The 15,333-nt window shown below is 54.6% G+C and overlaps 1 protein-coding gene across 1 annotated transcript in view; it reads right to left on the bottom strand.

The window, feature by feature from the left end:
* Positions 1–261: 261 nt before the first annotated feature.
* LOC139233550 (putative stereocilin-like protein) overlaps positions 262–15,333 on the bottom strand; it is a 29,014-nt gene continuing 13,942 nt past the window's right edge. The window contains exons 5-11 of the mRNA XM_070863953.1: positions 11,534–11,661; positions 10,794–10,958; positions 6,623–6,809; positions 5,635–5,750; positions 3,555–3,687; positions 1,259–1,441; positions 262–330 (exon numbers count right to left, since the gene is read on the bottom strand). Coding sequence (XP_070720054.1) covers positions 262–330; positions 1,259–1,441; positions 3,555–3,687; positions 5,635–5,750; positions 6,623–6,809; positions 10,794–10,958; positions 11,534–11,661 — 981 coding nt within the window. The remainder of the gene's footprint in view (positions 331–1,258; positions 1,442–3,554; positions 3,688–5,634; positions 5,751–6,622; positions 6,810–10,793; positions 10,959–11,533; positions 11,662–15,333) is intronic.

Below are 15,333 nucleotides of genomic sequence, written 5' to 3'. Positions count from 1 at the left end.
CTAACCCCGTGCTGTACCTGCCCTGGGAGTGTTTGATGGGACAGTGTAGAGGGAGCTTTACTCTGTATCTAACCCATGCTGTACCTGCCCTGGGAGTGTTTGATGTGACAGTGTAGAGGGAGCTTTACTCTGAATCTAAGCCATGCTGTACCTGCTCTGGGAGAGTTTGATGCTGACTGCAATATAGAAAATGTTCTAATCCTACACACTTATACATATCCCTCCCAGGATGAGAACAAAATTTACACAAAAATGTAAAAGTTAAAATAGAAAAGTGATATAGATACTTACATTAGTATCCTGGATAATCTCAGTCACAAGCTGGTTAGCCTTTAAAAGGTTTGCAAAAACAATAATTTTAGTAAGGATTGCGTTACTAACTGTCTGTTACTAGTTTACTTTTTTCAGTCAGTATTTAGACATCTCTGTCATATTGAGCAGCCTCTCGCCTTGCCATTCTTCAGCTTTCCTGAAGGTGGCGACTCTGAGTGGGAACAACTCCACAGGTCCTGCAGCCCCCAGGTGACCATTGATCACATGAGCCTGGCGAGTAATTATTGCCAGTCTATTCCAGCACTTGGGGCAGCATCACATCTGGGCACAATCTCATCATCCTCTCGTGCCAACCCACACTGGGTTGGCAGGAACCACTGGGTGCAGATCAGGATCAGGGACCAACCTTCCAGCCTTTATGGGAAAGTCCCCCCACCCCCCCATAATTCAGTGTCGTCGGCAGCCGTCCCATTGGAAGGGATCTGTGTCGGCCGTGACTCAGTGGGCAGCACTCTCTCTCTCACCTCTGAGTCAGGTGACCGTGGATTCAAGTCCCACTCCAGAGACTTGAGCCCATAATCTAGGCTGACACTCCCAGTGCAGTGCTGAGGGAGTGCTGCATTGTCGGAGGTGCCGTCTTTCGAAAGAGACGTTAAACCGAGGTTACATCTGCCCTCTCTGATGCACATAAAGGATCCCATGGAACTATTCAACAAAGAACAAGGGAGTTCACCCCGCTGTCCTGGCCAATATTTATCCCTCAACCAACAAATTGTGGGAGCTTGCTGTGCACATATTAGCAAACGCGTTCCCTTCATTACAATAGTGATGACACTTCAAAAAGTAGCTAATTGACTTTAAATAATTCCTGCCTCCCATCCCTTCCCTCTGTCCACTGTCCCTTTTCAAGGTTCTACCATTCTTCTCTGTCCACCCAACGCCCCCTCCTCCGCCCCCGCCCCGAGCGCTCAGCAAAGAAACCCACCTGTGCAGCAGACAATGGCACGGAGCTGATCGCGGAGATGACTACGAGCCTTTGATGGGCTGGCAGGTTGAGCAAGAAGTCGACACCCAGTACAGGCAGGAGCCCGCCCAGGGCCACCAGGTCCTGGTGCGTCAAGCCACTCGCATTCCGTCTCCTGAGCTGGGACGCCAAGAGATGTGCAACCTAATCGCAAAATAGAGAAGCACAGAGCGTTAAATAGGCCATCGAGCCCATCAGTCCCACCGATGCAGAGTCTGATGCCTCTACCTGCCAAACTAGTAGGTGATCTCCTACTTTAGTCCGAGTGGCAGAAGATCCAACCTTCAGGCAATGCCTTCATTAATATCTCTCGACAAAGGACATACAAGTGGTTGCAACACATTTTTCAGGTTGCAACACATTTTAGAGGAGAGACAGAGGATCTCCAAGATCCTCTGTCTCTCCTCTACTCGACAATCCCTGAGAGTTTGCACCATGTAAACAGTTTGCGTCACGGGAAGGTTGTGTGGACAACTGGTGTGGGAATTGGAGAGGCACATGGGAACAGGAGGAGGCCATTCAGCCCCTCGAGCCTGTTACACAGGAACAGGAGGAGGCCCATTCAGCCCCTTGAGCCTGTTATACAGGAACAGGAGGAGGCCCATTCAGCCCCTCGAGCCTGTTATACAGGAACAGGAGGAGGCCATTCAGCCCCTCGAGCCTGTTACATTAGGAACAGGAGGAGGCCATTCAGCCCCTCGAGCCTGTTACACAGGAACAGGAGGAGGCCATTCAGCCCCTTGAGCCTGTTACACAGGAACAGGAGGAGGCCATTCAGCCCCTCGAGCCTGTTACACAGGAACAGGAGGAGGCCCATTCAGCCCCTCGAGCCTGTTACACAGGAACAGGAGGAGGCCCATTCAGCCCCTTGAGCCTGTTATACAGGAACAGGAGGAGGCCCATTCAGCCCCTCGAGCCTGTTATACAGGAACAGGAGGAGGCCATTCAGCCCCTCGAGCCTGTTACATTAGGAACAGGAGGAGGCCATTCAGCCCCTCGAGCCTGTTACACAGGAACAGGAGGAGGCCATTCAGCCCCTTGAGCCTGTTACACAGGAACAGGAGGAGGCCATTCAGCCCCTCGAGCCTGTTACACAGGAACAGGAGGAGGCCCATTCAGCCCCTCGAGCCTGTTACACAGGAACAGGAGAAGGCCATTCAGCCCCTTGAGCCTGTCACACAGGAACAGGAGAAGGCCATTCAGCCCCTTGAGCCTGTTCCACCATCCAATGAGATCATGGCTGATCTGTATCTTAACTCCATTTACCTGCCTTGGTTCCACAACTCTTAACACCTTTGCTTAACAAAAATCAACCTCAGTTTTGAAATTGTCAATTGACCCCTAACCTCAACAGCTTTTTGAGGGAGAGTTCCTGATTCCCACCACCCTTAGTGTGAAGAGGTAATTCCTGACATAACCCCTGAATGGCCTGGCTCTAATTTGAAGGTTCTGCCCCCCTTGTCCTGGATTCCCCCCACCAGAGGAAATAGTTTCTTTCAAGGTTGTGTTTTGCAGCAAGGCACAAGGACTGTTTCACCTTGACGATAAACCGTGGGATCCCTGACCTTTGAGTGGCTTATGCTGTGTCTGACCTCAAAATGTGCTTAAAACTTACAAACAAGTGAAAAATAGCGAGCAGGAAAAGAGCAGCTGGTCCCTCAGGCCTGCCCCACGCACCACCCCCGCCAGGAGAGGCCAACAAACAGAAAATCTTGACAACAACTTGCATTTATATAGCGCCTTCGACATACTAAAACATCCCAAGGCGTTTCACAGGAGCGATTATCAAACAAATAAGGGGGGAGGGAGAATACTCTGGAGAATTTCTCTCCGCCCCCCCCCTCCCGCCTACCCCACCCCCTCCCCTCAGGCGATGGAATCGAATCCAGGCAATCGCACAGACCGAGCGCTCTCTGTAACGACACCCACGGTCATGTATTTAACCAGCATTGTAACCCATGTATAATCTGACCTAAGTTGTACACCGTGAGAACACTGACCACTAGGTGGGAAACACTCCTAACCTGGACCTTCAGGTACAAAAGGGGAAGCTCCACCCACCTTCATCTCTTGAGTGCTAAGAAATAAAGGACAGGTCACAGACTGACCTTCTCTCAAGCATGGGCCTCGTGTGCATTTATACTGTGTAGTAAGGACGTATCACCGACCTTCTGTACAATGCCACCTCGGCCCCAGTCATGAACAAAAGCATCGCAATCTCAGAGCTGCCAACCGGCAGGATTACTGGTCCACTCACCCCTCCGTCGGTGTCGATGGTCCTGTCATTAATGCAATCCAAAAGCGCGGAGGAGACAGCATCAGAGGGAGCCTGGGCAGCCAGCAGAGGTCGAAGGTCTTCTTGGCTCGCGAAACAAATCAACCGGCCAAGCCTGGAAAAGGAGGCGGAAATTGGACAGAAAACGAGCTTTCCCGCTCGGATTCCACGTTTTCTCCTCTCCCGAAGGCCCTTCCGGCTGGAGGACAGGCTCCGGGAGGCCCCTCCGTCCCCCGCAGGAAGGGTTTTATAACCATGGGAATTGGCGACTCAGCCCCATCCGATCCACAACACCCACAACTGGTGTGGGAATCGAGGAGGGTCACGCGGCATCATGCAGGGAGCGAGGGAACAGGAGCAGGCCTGTTGGGTGATGGGGATGGCAACAACTTGCATTTATATAGCGTCTTTAATGTAGTAAAACATCCTAAGGAGGGCTGGAGGTGATTACAGAGATAGGGAGGGGCGAGGGCCATGGAGAAATTTGTAAACAAGGACGAGAATTTTGAAATTGAGGCTTTGCTTAACCGGGAGCCAATGTAGGTGAGCGAGCACAGGGGGTGATGGGTGAGTGGGAGTTAGGGCACGGGGGCAGTGGGCACAGGGGGTGATGGATGAGCGGGAGTTAGGGCACGGGGGCAGTGGGCACAGGGGGTGATGGGTGAGCGGGACATGGTGCGAGTTAGGGCACGGGGCAGTGGGCACAGGGGGTGATGGGTGAGTGGGAGTTAGGGCACGGGGACAGTGGGCACAGGGGGTGATGGATGAGTGGGAGTTAGGGCACGGGGCAGTGGGCACAGGGGGTGATGGGTGAGTGGGAGTTAGGGCACGGAGGCAGTGGGCACAGGGGGTGATGGGTGAGCGGGAGTTAGGGCACGGGGCAGTGGGCACAGGGGGTGATGGGTGAGTGGGAGTTAGGGCACGGGGCAGTGGGCACAGGGGGTGATGGGTGAGTGGGAGTTAGGGCACGGAGGCAGTGGGCACAGGGGGTGATGGGTGAGCGGGAGTTAGGGCACGGGGCAGTGGGCACAGGGGGTGATGGGTGAGTGGGAGTTAGGGCACGGGGCAGTGGGCACAGGGGGTGATGGGTGAGTGGGAGTTAGGGCACGGGGCAGTGGGCACAGGGGGTGATGGGTGAGCGGGAGTTAGGGCACGGGGCAGTGGGCACAGGGGGTGATGGGTGAGTGGGAGTTAGGGCACGGGGCAGTGGGCACAGGGGGTGATGGGTGAGTGGGAGTTAGGGCACGGGGGCAGTGGGCACAGGGGGTGATGGGTGAGCGGGACTTGGTGCGAGTTAGGGCACGGGGCAGTGGGCACAGGGGGTGATGGGTGAGTGGGAGTTAAGGCACGGGGGCAGTGGGCACAGGGGGTGATGGGTGAGTGGGAGTTAGGGCATGGGGCAGTGGGCACAGGGGGTGATGGGTGAGCGGGACTTGGTGCGAGTTAGGGCATGGGGCAGTGGGCACAGGGGGTGATGGGTGAGTGGGAGTTAGGGCACGGGGGCAGTGGGCACAGGGGGTGATGGGTGAGCGGGAGTTAGGGCACGGGGCAGTGGGCACAGGGGGTGATGGGTGAGCGGGAGTTAGGGCACGGGGCAGTGGGCACAGGGGGTGATGGGTGAGCGGGAGTTAGGGCACGGGGCAGTGGGCACAGGGGGTGATGGATGAGTGGGAGTTAGGGCACGGGGGAAGCCGGGTTTTGGAGGAGCTGAAGTTTAAGTGGGTGTAAGTTGGGAGGCCGACCAGGAGAGTGTCGGAACAGTCGGAGTCTGGAGGTAACAAAGGCTCGACAGGGTTGGGCCGAGCGGTGGTGCCCACCATGGGCGAATAGTCTACTACCACCCCTGACAGTTTCGGCTCGCGCAGAAAGAGCTCGAGCGAAGTCCTGGAGCGTGGTGGGTTGAAGCGCACCCCATTGTCTGTCGGGGTGTTGCGGAGAGAAAGGGAGGGCCATAAAGGACACAAGAGGCCTTTGCAGCCTCGAGCAGCAGCGAGGGTTGAGGCCCCTTCACTCCCGGTGTAGTGATGAGGGCAGTGGCAGCGTGGCTTCCGGGGACCCTTACCTTTCTATCTCGCCCGTGCTCAGGCTCCTGTTGGAGTGTAAGATGCTGCGGATCACGTGTCTGCCCTGACATGGATCCAGGCTGCTGTTTCCGAACAAGTTGATCGCCGAGACTAGCTGCAACACAGAAGAGGAACCACAGTGAAAATGTTAACGCTGATAGATTCATCTCTTCCCCCTGCTCCTCCTCTCCCTTGGGTGCGGGCTTTATTCCAGAGTGTGGTGCTGATCACTGCTTCAGCCAAGTGGCCGTTCTTCAGGCGCGAGTCCAGCCAGTGCGTATCGACGGGCTCTTCGACTTTGGAGGGCATCACAACCGAATCGAATATCGATGTACACGCGCTTTCCTGCGGGGTCGCCAGATACCGATCAGGAATGGGAACCTGGCCGGGGGGGAAGAGCGGGGGTACGACAATTGGCCGCTGGGTTGGGGGGCGAATTCCCAATCCTGCTGCTAGAAAGTATGCCGCACCCCGTGGTCAAATAGCCCGCCGACACGCACTGCCGAGACTTGTAGATGAAGGATAGCCGCTTGGGTGGTGTAATGTATTTGCTTCGTGGGTTCTTTGCTGAAGAATTCACAGCAACAGATTGTTATTAAGAACTAGTTGATTTATTAACAAAGGTTTAACAATCACACGACACATTACCAGTTCATCCACCAGGCTCACAACCACCTGCCCCATCGTGGATCCCCCGAACCAACTGGCCGGGGTTTTATTGAGTCTTGTGAACATCACATGACTGGCTAAGTCACTCACAAAGCAACAGCTCCACAAACCTTGAGCATACTCACAGGGACACACATTACAGGCGGGCAATGGGAGTGTCGGCATCGTGGGATTTCGGGGAACGGGGAGAAAGTAGCCACGGACATTGGGCAGCGGGCGGATTGGAACGAGGTCACGGCGGATCCTTGGGGAGCGAGCCGCCGGGTCGATCAGCGGCTGAGAGAGAACGGTCAGGAATGGCGCCCGCCCCCTCCTCACCTGCTTGGCCGTCAGCTGCTGAAAGTGGCCAATGGGCAGGTAGGGCAGCAGCGGCTGCACAGATCTCAGGAAGTAGGGAGGCCAGGACTCCACGTCCCCAAAGGCCTGGCCGTTCAGCAGCCTCCGGGCAAAGGCTTTCTTCTGGCTGGGCTTCATGCTGGAGCTGTGGTCCCGGATAGCCGCCAAGCTGCAGGGGACAAAGCACCAGTCATCAGCAACAACTTGCATTTATATAGCGCCTTTAACATAACATAAGAACTAGGAACAGGAGTAGATCATACGGCCCCTCAAGCCTGCTCCGCCATTCAATAAGATCATGGCTGATCTGATCATGGACTCAGGTCCACTTCCCCGCCCGCTCCCCATATCCCCTTATCCCCCTATCGCTCAAGAAACTGTCTATTTCTGTCTTAAATTTATTCAATGTCCCGGCTTCCACAGCTCTCTGAGGCAGCGAATTCCACAGATTTACAACCCTCAGAAGAAATTCCTCCTCATCTCTCAGTTTTCAATGGGCGGCCCCTTATTCGAAGATCATGCCCTCTAGTTCCCGTCTCCCCCCATCAGTGGAAACATCCTCTCTGCATCCACCTTGTCAAGCCCCCTCCTAATCTTATATGTTTTGATAAGATCACCTCTCATTCTTCTGAATTCCAATGAGTAGAGGCCCAACCGACTCAACCTTTCCTCATAAGTCAACCCCCTCATCTCCGGAATCAACCTGGTGAACCTTCTCTGAACAGCCTGATCTGAGTATATCCTTTCGTAAATATGGAAACCAAAACTGCACGCAGTATTCCAGGTGTGGCCTCACCAATACCTTTATATAGCTGTAGCAAGACTTCCCTGCTTTTATACTCCATCCCCTTTGCAATAAAGGCCAAGATACCATTGGCCTTCCTGATCACTTGCTGTCCAGGGGATTTATCTGCCTTTAGTCCCATTATCTTACTGAGTATCACCTCCTCAGTGATTGTGATTGTGTTAAGTTTCCACCCCCCACACCCATAGCCCCTTGACTATCCACTGTTGGAATATTGTTAGTGTCCTCTACTGTAAAGACACCGTAAAACATAGTGAAATGTCCCACGGCGCTTCACAGGAGTATTATGTGATAAAAATTTGACACCGAGCCGCATAAGTAGAAATTAGCGCAGGTGACCAAAGGTCATAGAGGTCGGGTTTAAGGAGCGTCTTGAAGAAGGAAAGAGAGGTAAAGAGGCAGAGAGATTGAGGGAGGGAGCTCCAGAGCTTGAGGCCCAGGCAACAGAAGGCACGGCCACCGATGATGGAGCGATTATAATCAGGGATGCTCAGGAGGGCAGAGTTAGAGGAGCGCAGACATCTCGGGGAGATTGTGGGGCTGGAGGAGATTAGAGAGATAGGGAGGGGCGAGGGCCATGGAGGGATTTGTAAACAAGGATGAGATTTTTGAAATTGAGGCGTTGCTTAACCAGGAGCCAATGTAGGTCAGTGAGCACAGGGGGTGATGGGTGAGCGGGACTCAGTGCGAGTTAGGACACGGGGCACAGGGGGTGATGGGTGAGCGGGACTCGGTGCGAGTTAGGACACGGGGCACAGGGGGTGATGGGTGAGCGGGACTCGGTGCGAGTTAGGACACGGGGCACAGGGGGTGATGGGTGAGCGGGACTCGGTGCGAGTTAGGACACGGGGCACAGGGGGTGATGGGTGAGCGGGACTCGGTGCGAGTTAGGACACGGGTCACAGGGGGTGATGGGTGAGCGGGACTCGGTGCGAGTTAGGACACGGGGCACAGGGGGTGATGGGTGAGCGGGACTCGGTGCGAGTTAGGACACGGGTCACAGGGGGTGATGGGTGAGCGGGACTCGGTGCGAGTTAGGACACGGGGCACAGGGGGTGATGGGTGAGCGGGACTCGGTGCGAGTTAGGACACGGGGCACAGGGGGTGATGGGTGAGCGGGACTCGGTGCGAGTTAGGACATGGGTCACAGGGGGTGATGGGTGAGCGGGACTCGGTGCGAGTTAGGACACGGGGCACAGGGGGTGATGGGTGAGCGGGACTCGGTGCGAGTTAGGACACGGGTCACAGGGGGTGATGGGTGAGCGGGACTCGGTGCGAGTTAGGACACGGGGCACAGGGGGTGATGGGTGAGCGGGACTCGGTGCGAGTTAGGACACGGGGCACAGGGGGTGATGGGTGAGCGGGACTCGGTGCGAGTTAGGACACGGGGCACAGGGGGTGATGGGTGAGCGGGACTCGGTGCGAGTTAGGACACGGGGCACAGGGGATGATGGGTGAGCGGGACTCGGTGCGAGTTAGGACACGGGGCACAGGGGGTGATGGGTGAGCGGGACTCGGTGCGAGTTAGGACACGGGGCACAGGGGGTGATGGGTGAGCGGGACTCGGTGCGAGTTAGGACACGGGGCAGCTCTAGTTTACATCGGGTAGAATGGGGGAGGCCGGCCAGGAGTGCATCAGGAGTCAGCCTGTGAGGGCGAGGAGGGGGGTAAATCTTTGGCCCCACACCCCGTGCAAGGAAGCCCCACCTTGCTGGGCTAGTTTCTCACCTCCTGACCCAGGTGCCACGGCGGATTGGCCAACCATGGATGGCCACTCTCGACACCCGGTTGCCCCAACCCCCACCAACCAGCAGGAGGCGCTGAACGGCAGTCTGCAGCACGAACCCCAGACAGTCATTGCTATTAAGAACTAGTTGGTTTATTAACAAAAATTTAACAATCACACTACACATTACTGGTTCATCCACCAGGCTCACAACTGCATACCTCATCGCGCATCCCCCGAACCCAACTGGCTGGGGTTTTATTGAGTCTTGTGAACATCACATGACTGGCTAAGCCACTCCCAATGCAAACCTGTGAGCATCCTCATGGTGCATACAATATACCCGGCGATCAGTTTGGAACCTTCCCCATGGCCTGACTGAACTGTCACTGACACGATGGACCGAATGGCCTCCTCCCGCGCTGTAATGTCCCAGGATTCTGTGCTAATCACCAACTCAGCTCCCACATGGGCATGGGGGAAGGGGGGGGACATTTCCCTGATCCACACACCTGTTCCAAATTACATCAAACGACCACCCCCTCCCCTCCCCTCCCCACTTGAGCCTGCGGCAGGGAGAGAGAGAGGGAGAGAGAGAGGGAGACTGATAGAGAGAGGCGTCACTATGTGGAGTGGGCTTCAGATAGGGCAACTCATGCTCGCTAAGCCCTGTGTGGACAGGAGCACTGCCCTTGGACTTTGGGTGCGACAGTGGAAGGCTTCATTGCTCATGATGCCCTGTCCTACAAGAAAGAAAGATTTGCATTTCTCTACCGCCTTTCACAACCTCAGGATGTCCCAAAGCACTTTACAGCCAATGAATTACTTTTGAAGTCCAGTCACTGTTGTAATGTAGAAAATGCGGCAACCTATTTGTGCACAGCAAGATCCCACAGACAACCATGTAATCATGATTTAGTAATGTTGGCTGATGAATAAATATTGGCCAGGACACCGGGGATAACTCCCATGCTCTTCTTCGAATAGTGCCATGGGATCTTTTACATGCACCCGAGAGGGCAGATGGGGCCTCGGTTTAACGTCTCCTCCAAAAGACGGCATCTCCGACAGTGCGGCGCTCCCTCAGCACCGCCCCTCCGACAGTGCGGCGCTCCCTCAGCACTGCCCCTCCGACAGTGCGGCGCTCCCTCAGCACTGCCCCTCCGACAGTGCGGCGCTCCCTCAGCACTGCCCCTCCGACAGTGCGGCGCTCCCTCAGCACTGCCCCTCCGACAGTGCGGCACTCCCTCAGTACTGCCCCTCCGACAGTGCGGCGCTCCCTCAGCACTGCCCCTCCGACAGTGCGGCGCTCCCTCAGCACTGCCCCTCCGACAGTGCGGCGCTCCCTCAGCACTGCCCCTCCGACAGTGCGGCGCTCCCTCAGCACTGACACTGAAACATCAGCCTGGCTTTTATGCTTAAGTCTCTGGAGTGGGACTGGGACCCACGACCTCTTGACTCAGAGGCCAGAGTGCTGCCCACTGAGCCAATCTGGCAGCTTGTCACCCTGACACAGGATCAATCAGATTCCCAGCAAACACGGGATGATGCTGACAGTGTTCAGTCAATTAAACAAAACAAACAGAGCACGGAATGTTCACACCTTGGGCGGATGAACTCACACACTGTCATTCAGAAGGAGCGAGACCGGGAAACTCAGGATGTCGGAAACAGTCATGAAAGGAATGAACTGTGACAGGTCCACGAACAGGTCAGGGGTCACTCGGGGAAACTTGTGCAGGAAGGCCGCGGTGAGGGTTTCCAGAGCTGGTTCATCTCTCTGGGAAACCTGAAAAAGAAAAAGGCAAAATCTCTTAAAATCATATTTGAGAATGTGACTGAGGCAACACAGAAAATTGCCTCTCAACAACTTGCATTCATATAGCGCCTACAGCGTAGTGAAACGTCCCAAGGTGCTTCACAGGAATGTAAATCAGACACAAACTGACATCGAGCCGCACAAGGAGATATTAGGGCAGGTGACCGAAAGCTGGGTCAAAGAGGTTGGTTTTAAGGAGCATCTTAAAGGATGAGAGAGAGGTAGAGAGGCGGAGAGGTTTAGGGAGGGAGTTCCAGAGCTGGGGGCCCAGGCAACAGAAGGCACGGCCACCGATGGTGAAGCGATTAAAATCGGGGAAGGCTCATGAGGGCAGAATTAGAGGAACGCTGAGATCTCGGGAGGGTTGTGGGGCTGGAGGAGATTACAGAGATAGGGAGGGGCGAGGGCCATGGAGGGATTTGAACAGGAGGAAGAGAATTTTAAAACCGAGGCGTTGCCGGACCGGGAGCCACTGTCGGTCAGTGAGCACAGGGTTACACCAGGTTATTTCTGGCTGTGCCCATGCCAGCTGATTGCCCGCTGCTCTGCTCTGTGCCCACCTGCAGTTGCCGCCACGTCCTGTGCATGTGCGAGAGCAGTTTCTTGACCGTGTCACTTTTAGCTGACATGAGAAGCTTCCGGAAGTTCTCCTGGGGCATCTGCAGGTATTCCTGGGAACAAAAAAAGACTATTATTGTAATTGGATCCGAACCATTCCATTTCCTTGCTCTTCACTTCCATACGCGACTTTGCGGGCGTCCAGTGCAGCCTGGGGGCTGTCCGTGCCCTCTCTCCCTTTCACCTGCATCAGCCGTGGCTCAGTGCTCTCTCGCCGCTGGCTCAGAAGGTTGTGGGGTCAAAGAATCACCCCAAGAAATTTGAGCACAAAAATCCGGCTGACACTCCAGTGCAGTGCTGCGAGGGAGTGCTGCACTGTCGGAGGGGCGGTGCTGAGGGAGTGCCGCACTGTCGGAGGGGCGGTGCTGAGGGAGTGCCGCACTGTCGGAGGGGCAGTACTGAGGGAGCGCCGTACTGTCGGAGGGGCAGTGCTGAGGGAGTGCCGCACTGTCAGAGGGGCAGTACTGAGGGAGCGCCGTACTGTCGGAGGGGCAGTGCTGAGGGAGCGGCGCACTGTCGGAGGGGCAGTACTGAGGGAGCGCCACACTGTCGGAGGGGCGGTACTGAGGGAGTGCTGCACTGTCGGAGGGGCGGTGCTGAGAGGGAGTGCTGCACTGTCGGAGGGGCAGTACTGAGGGAGTGCTGCACTGTCGGAGGGGCAGTACTGAGGGAGCGCCGCACTGTCGGAGGGGCGGTACTGAGGGAGCGCCGCACTGTCGGAGGGGCAGTACTGAGGGAGTGCTGCACTGTCGGAGGGGCGGTGCTGAGGGAGCGGCGCACTGTCGGAGGGGCAGTACTGAGGGAGCGCCACACTGTCGGAGGGGCGGTACTGAGGGAGTGCTGCACTGTCGGAGGGGCGGTGCTGAGAGGGAGTGCTGCACTGTCGGAGGGGCAGTACTGAGGGAGTGCTGCACTGTCGGAGGGGCAGTACTGAGGGAGCGCCGCACTGTCGGAGGGGCGGTACTGAGGGAGCGCCGCACTGTCGGAGGGGCAGTACTGAGGGAGTGCTGCACTGTCGGAGGGGCGGTGCTGAGGGAGCGCCGCACTGTCGGAGGGGCAGTGCTGAGAGGGAGTGCTGCACTGTCGGAGGGGCGGTGCTGAGGGAGCGCCGCACTGTCGGAAGTACCGTCTTTTGGATGAGACGTTAAACCGAGGCCCCGTCTGCTCTCTCAGGCGGATGTAAAAGATCCCGTGGCGCTATTTCAAAGAAGAGCAGGGGAGTTATCCCCGATATCCTGGGGCCAATATTTATCCCTTAATCAACATAACAAAAACAGATGATCTGGGTCATTATCACGTTGCTGTTTGTGGGAGCTTGCTGTGCACAAATTGGCTGCCGTGTTTCCTACTTTACAACAGTGACTACACTCCAAAAAGTACTTCATTGGCTGTAAAGCGCTTTGGGACGTACGGTGGTCGTGAAAGGCGCTATAGAAATGCAAGTCTTTCTTTCTATAATAGTGAAGGAAAATGTAAATGGGATTGGGGAAAATGTCTGTTTGTGGATCTCAGCTGGCCCTCTCAGCCCCCAATCAAGGCCATTGCGCTCAGGATTGGATAGGCCGGTGACTGGGGAGGGGCTTTGTAACTTGCTTCAGCCCCTCTGGGCCAGGGAAAGGAGAATATCAGGCTCACCACTGCTGGTCAATGGCCAGTGCTCCCCCTGCTGGAAAGTCTGTACGTGTCAGGCTAGGACAGCATCAGGCTCAACGGTGAGAACCTCATGGATGAATATCCGACCAACACACTGTGTCTCGAATAAAATGGCCATGTGGGTGCGTGGACCTCACCCCAGCCAGAGTTTGCATCTTCAGGAGAGTGCGGTGAAAATTGAGAGTGAGCAGAGAATCAGACGAAGGGATTTGTTACACAACATCCCACTGTTTAAAAGTTAAACAGGGATTCAGTTCAATAATTGAAGACTCCTTTCAATGATTAAAGTTACTGTATTAAAGGCAGCTCACATCAAACTGAGCATTGCTTTACCTGCCCGTGTTTTATTAATAAGCTGCACTTTCTTCCACTTACCTGTGTGTGAATTTTGTGCTCATCATCTGCGGGGAGGAACTCGGGGGGGATTTTATTCAGAGAGCGGGTTTTAGGGATCTTACTGAGCGAGCATTGGGCATCTCACTGAATGTTTGAGTCCAAGGGACAGTCAATAAGGGTCTTGGTGAGGCCCCACCTGGAATATTGTGTACAGTTTTGGTCTCCTAATCTGAGGAAGGACGTTCTTGCTGTTGAGGGAGTGCAGCGAAGGTTCACCAGACTGATTCCCGGGATGGCAGGACTGACATATGAGGAGAGACTGGATCGACTGGGCCTGTATTCACTGGAGTTTAGAAGAATGAGAGGGGATCTCATAGAAACATATAAAATACTGACGGGACTGGACAGGTTAGATGCAGGAAGAATGTTCCCGATGTTGGGGAAGTCCAGAACCAGGGGACACAGTCTAAGGATAAGGGGTAAGCCATTTAGAACCGAGATGAGGAGAAACTTCTTCACTCAGAGTTGTTAACCTGTGGAATTCTCTTCCGCAGAGAGTTGTTGATGCCAGTTCCTTATATTCAAGAGGGAGTTGGATATGGCCCTTACGGCTAAAGGGATCAAGGGGTATGGAGAGAAGGCAGGAATGGGGTACTGAGGTGAATGATCAGCCATGAACTTATTGAATGGTGGTACAAGCTCAAAGGGCCGAATGGCCTACTCCTGCACCTATTTTCTATTTTTCTATGAATGGTCTGCACGAACTCCCGACCACAGGGAGGGGTTGAGGTGAATAATATCGATGCATTTAAGGGCAAGCTGGATAAACACACGAGGGAGAAGGGAATAGAGGGATATGCTGATGGGGTGAGATGAAGAGGGGTGGGAGGGGACTTGTGTGGAGCATAAACCCCGGCACGGACCCGCTGGGCTGAACGGCCTGATTCTGTGCTGTAAACACTGTGTACTTCTATTAAAGTGGCGGGTGTTAGCACTCAATGTCCAGTCACACTCACTATCGAGCAGATGTCACTGGATAATGAGCAAGAGCTGAAATCCTGGCTGATAAAAGGCAGATAAATCCCCTGGACCTGATGGCTTGCATCCTAGGGTCTTAAGAGAAGTAGCGGCAGGTCTAGTGGATGCATTGGTTGTAATTTACCAAAATTCCCTGGATTCTGGAGAGGTCCCAGCAGATTGGAAAACTGAAAATGTAACGCCCCTATTTAAAAAAGGAGGCAGACAAAAAGCAGGAAACTATAGACCAGTTAGCCTAACATCTGTGGGTGGGAAAATGTTGGAGTCCATTATTAAAGAAGCAGTAGCAGGACATTTGGAAAACAAAATTCGGTCAGGCAGAGTCAGCATGGATTTATGAAGGGGAAATCATGTTTGACAAATTTGCTGGAATTCTTTGAGGATGTAACGAACAGGGTGGATAAAGGGGAACCAGTGGATGTGGTGTATTTGGACTTCCAGAAGGCATTTGGCAAGGTGCCACATAAAAGGTTACTGCACAAGATTAAATTTCACAGGGTTGGGGGTAATATATTAGCATGGATAGAAAATTGGCTAACGAACAGAAAATACAGAGTCGGGATAAATGATTCATTCTCTGGTTGGCAATCAGTAACTAGTGGGGTGCCGCAGGAATCAGTGCTGGGACCCCGATCTATATTAATGACTTGGAAGAAGGGACTGAGTGTAACGTAGCCAAGTTTGCTGATGATACAAAG

The sequence above is a fragment of the Pristiophorus japonicus genome, chromosome 21 (assembly GCF_044704955.1).
Source record: "Pristiophorus japonicus isolate sPriJap1 chromosome 21, sPriJap1.hap1, whole genome shotgun sequence".
Lineage (NCBI taxonomy): Eukaryota > Metazoa > Chordata > Chondrichthyes > Pristiophoridae > Pristiophorus > Pristiophorus japonicus.
This window is presented reverse-complemented; position numbering and strand designations above follow the sequence as displayed.